Here is a 1,967-nt window from a genome sequence, read left to right as displayed (position 1 = left end):
CTGTTCCTCGAGGAATGAATGCAATTCATCTCGGTACTGACAAGGCTGTGAGGACAACGCAGTTGATTTGCAGTAGGGTCAGCAAATTGGGGCTGCATGAGACAATGGCCCTAACTCAAAAACGACTACAGGAATGTTGTGAGTACTCTACCATAAGCTTGTGCTGAGGAATGGACTCTGGGTAGACACACAGATTTAATTTTTGCCCAATGCAGAACACTCCCTCTTTGAGATATTTAGGTTTCAAATTCATCCTTGTTCATTTCTGTACTGACAGTAATATCCAAAACAGACAGGAAGGATCCCTGTATCTTATTGCGCTTACATCTCCTTGACTTTTAACTCCAATCAAAGAAATAAAGATATTTTTGAGGCGTGACATCTGCCTGTCATTCTCCATTAGAAGTGGAGGTGCCGGGGAAGATGCACACAGGACTTGGGTTGTTATAATTGAGCCCTAAGGGCCAATGTCAGGAATGAGGACTAATTAAAAGTGGAAAAAAACTTACAATGTTAGTGTACAAAGGAGATGCACTCCCACCAGCTCTCATTTACAGCACCACACTGGCCATAATGCAGTTTGTAGCGGGTCCAATTTTCTTCTTTCTCCAGGCGAACATTTTCTTCAGCTCTCCCCTGAAGCTGTCATGGAGCCAGGCATAGAGGAAGGCATTGGTACAAGCAGACATCATTGCAAACCAGTGGCACAGCAGCTGGATGAAGTTGAAGTACTGCTTGTCAATCAAGCTGATGTCAATGTCCTTTATCATGTTGAAGATGTGCAGGGGCAGCCAACAGACTCCAAAGGCTGCCACCACTAAGACCAGCAAACGAAAAGTCTTTCTCCTCCTGGCACGGTCCCACTCAGCTTGGCCCTGAGTGACATTGCCTGGGACTACACGGTTCTTCAGCTTGACTGAGATCCTCAGGTAGGACAGGGAGATGATAGCCAAAGGCAATACATAGGTGATGATGAGGGTGCTGTAAGCGTAAGCCAAGCGATCTCTTTTCATGTGAAACCAAAACTCCTCACAGATGGAGAAGTCCAGCTCTGGGAACTCTGCATGGTAGGTGTGGACCAAGGCTGGGGCAGCCAAAGTGCAGCTCAGCAGCCAAATAGCAGCCAGGATGTAAGCACAGATAGGGATGGTGAGCCTCCTGCGGAATGGGTACACCGTGGCACAGTACCTGTCCACAGCTATGACAGTCAGGGTGAAGACAGACACAAACACGGTGACAGGTTGCATCAGGAAAACAAAGTAGCACATGAAGCGCCCATAAACCCATCCCCGGGGCTCAAAGGCATAGGCCAGGGTCAGGGGCACACAGGTTGCACACATGAGCATGTCTGAGAAAGCCAGATTGCCTACCAGAAAGTTGGTGACGTTGTGCATTTTTTTTGTCTTGCAGATGACATAAATGAGAAGGTAATTCCCAATGACACCAATAAAAACCACCAGCGAGTAGCAGGGGATGATGAGTGGCTTGAAGGACTGGACAAACTGGAGCCCTGAGAATAAATTGCTGGTGTTGCTGTGAATCGCAGAGAGGAAGCTTTGGGAGGTTAAATTGTCCGAATTCATCATTTTCCTCCTTCTGTTGTCTGCCGTCAGCTGAGTGAAGTAGTTAGCACTGCACTGCTCCCGCACTCAATCAGTGGGATAATGAATGGATTACTGCCTGTCCAGAGGTTACCACATGGATAGTAAACAAGCAGCTGTAAATGCAAAAGGTGAACTTGTAATCCTTGAGAGGCAGCTTTCAGCAATTCCTAAGAAAAATCAAATACAACCGATTTCCATTCAAGTCCTCCTGTGTTTACTATTACATCTAGCTTTTGACAGCATGCCACTTAATAAACGTTTAATGCAGTGAGTACTTACTGCTGGGGGTTTTAATCCCATATGATCTTCCTGTGGATGCCAAGCAGTGCCCTAGATGTCTGTCTTCTGCAAATCCAGGAGCGT

General features: G+C 46.6%; 1 protein-coding gene across 1 annotated transcript; it reads right to left on the bottom strand.

The window, feature by feature from the left end:
* Positions 1 to 551: 551 nt before the first annotated feature.
* PRLHR (prolactin releasing hormone receptor) lies at positions 552 to 1,765 on the bottom strand. Its single transcript, XM_062496050.1, has one exon. The coding sequence runs from the start codon at positions 1,584 to 1,586 to the stop codon at positions 552 to 554; it is 1,035 nt and encodes a 344-aa protein (XP_062352034.1). The 5' UTR covers positions 1,587 to 1,765.
* Positions 1,766 to 1,967: the final 202 nt, after the last annotated feature.

This window comes from Cinclus cinclus, chromosome 7, assembly GCF_963662255.1.
Source record: "Cinclus cinclus chromosome 7, bCinCin1.1, whole genome shotgun sequence".
Classification (NCBI taxonomy): domain Eukaryota; kingdom Metazoa; phylum Chordata; class Aves; order Passeriformes; family Cinclidae; genus Cinclus; species Cinclus cinclus.
Note: the sequence above shows the minus strand (reverse complement) of the source record. Positions and strands in the feature narration are given on the sequence as shown.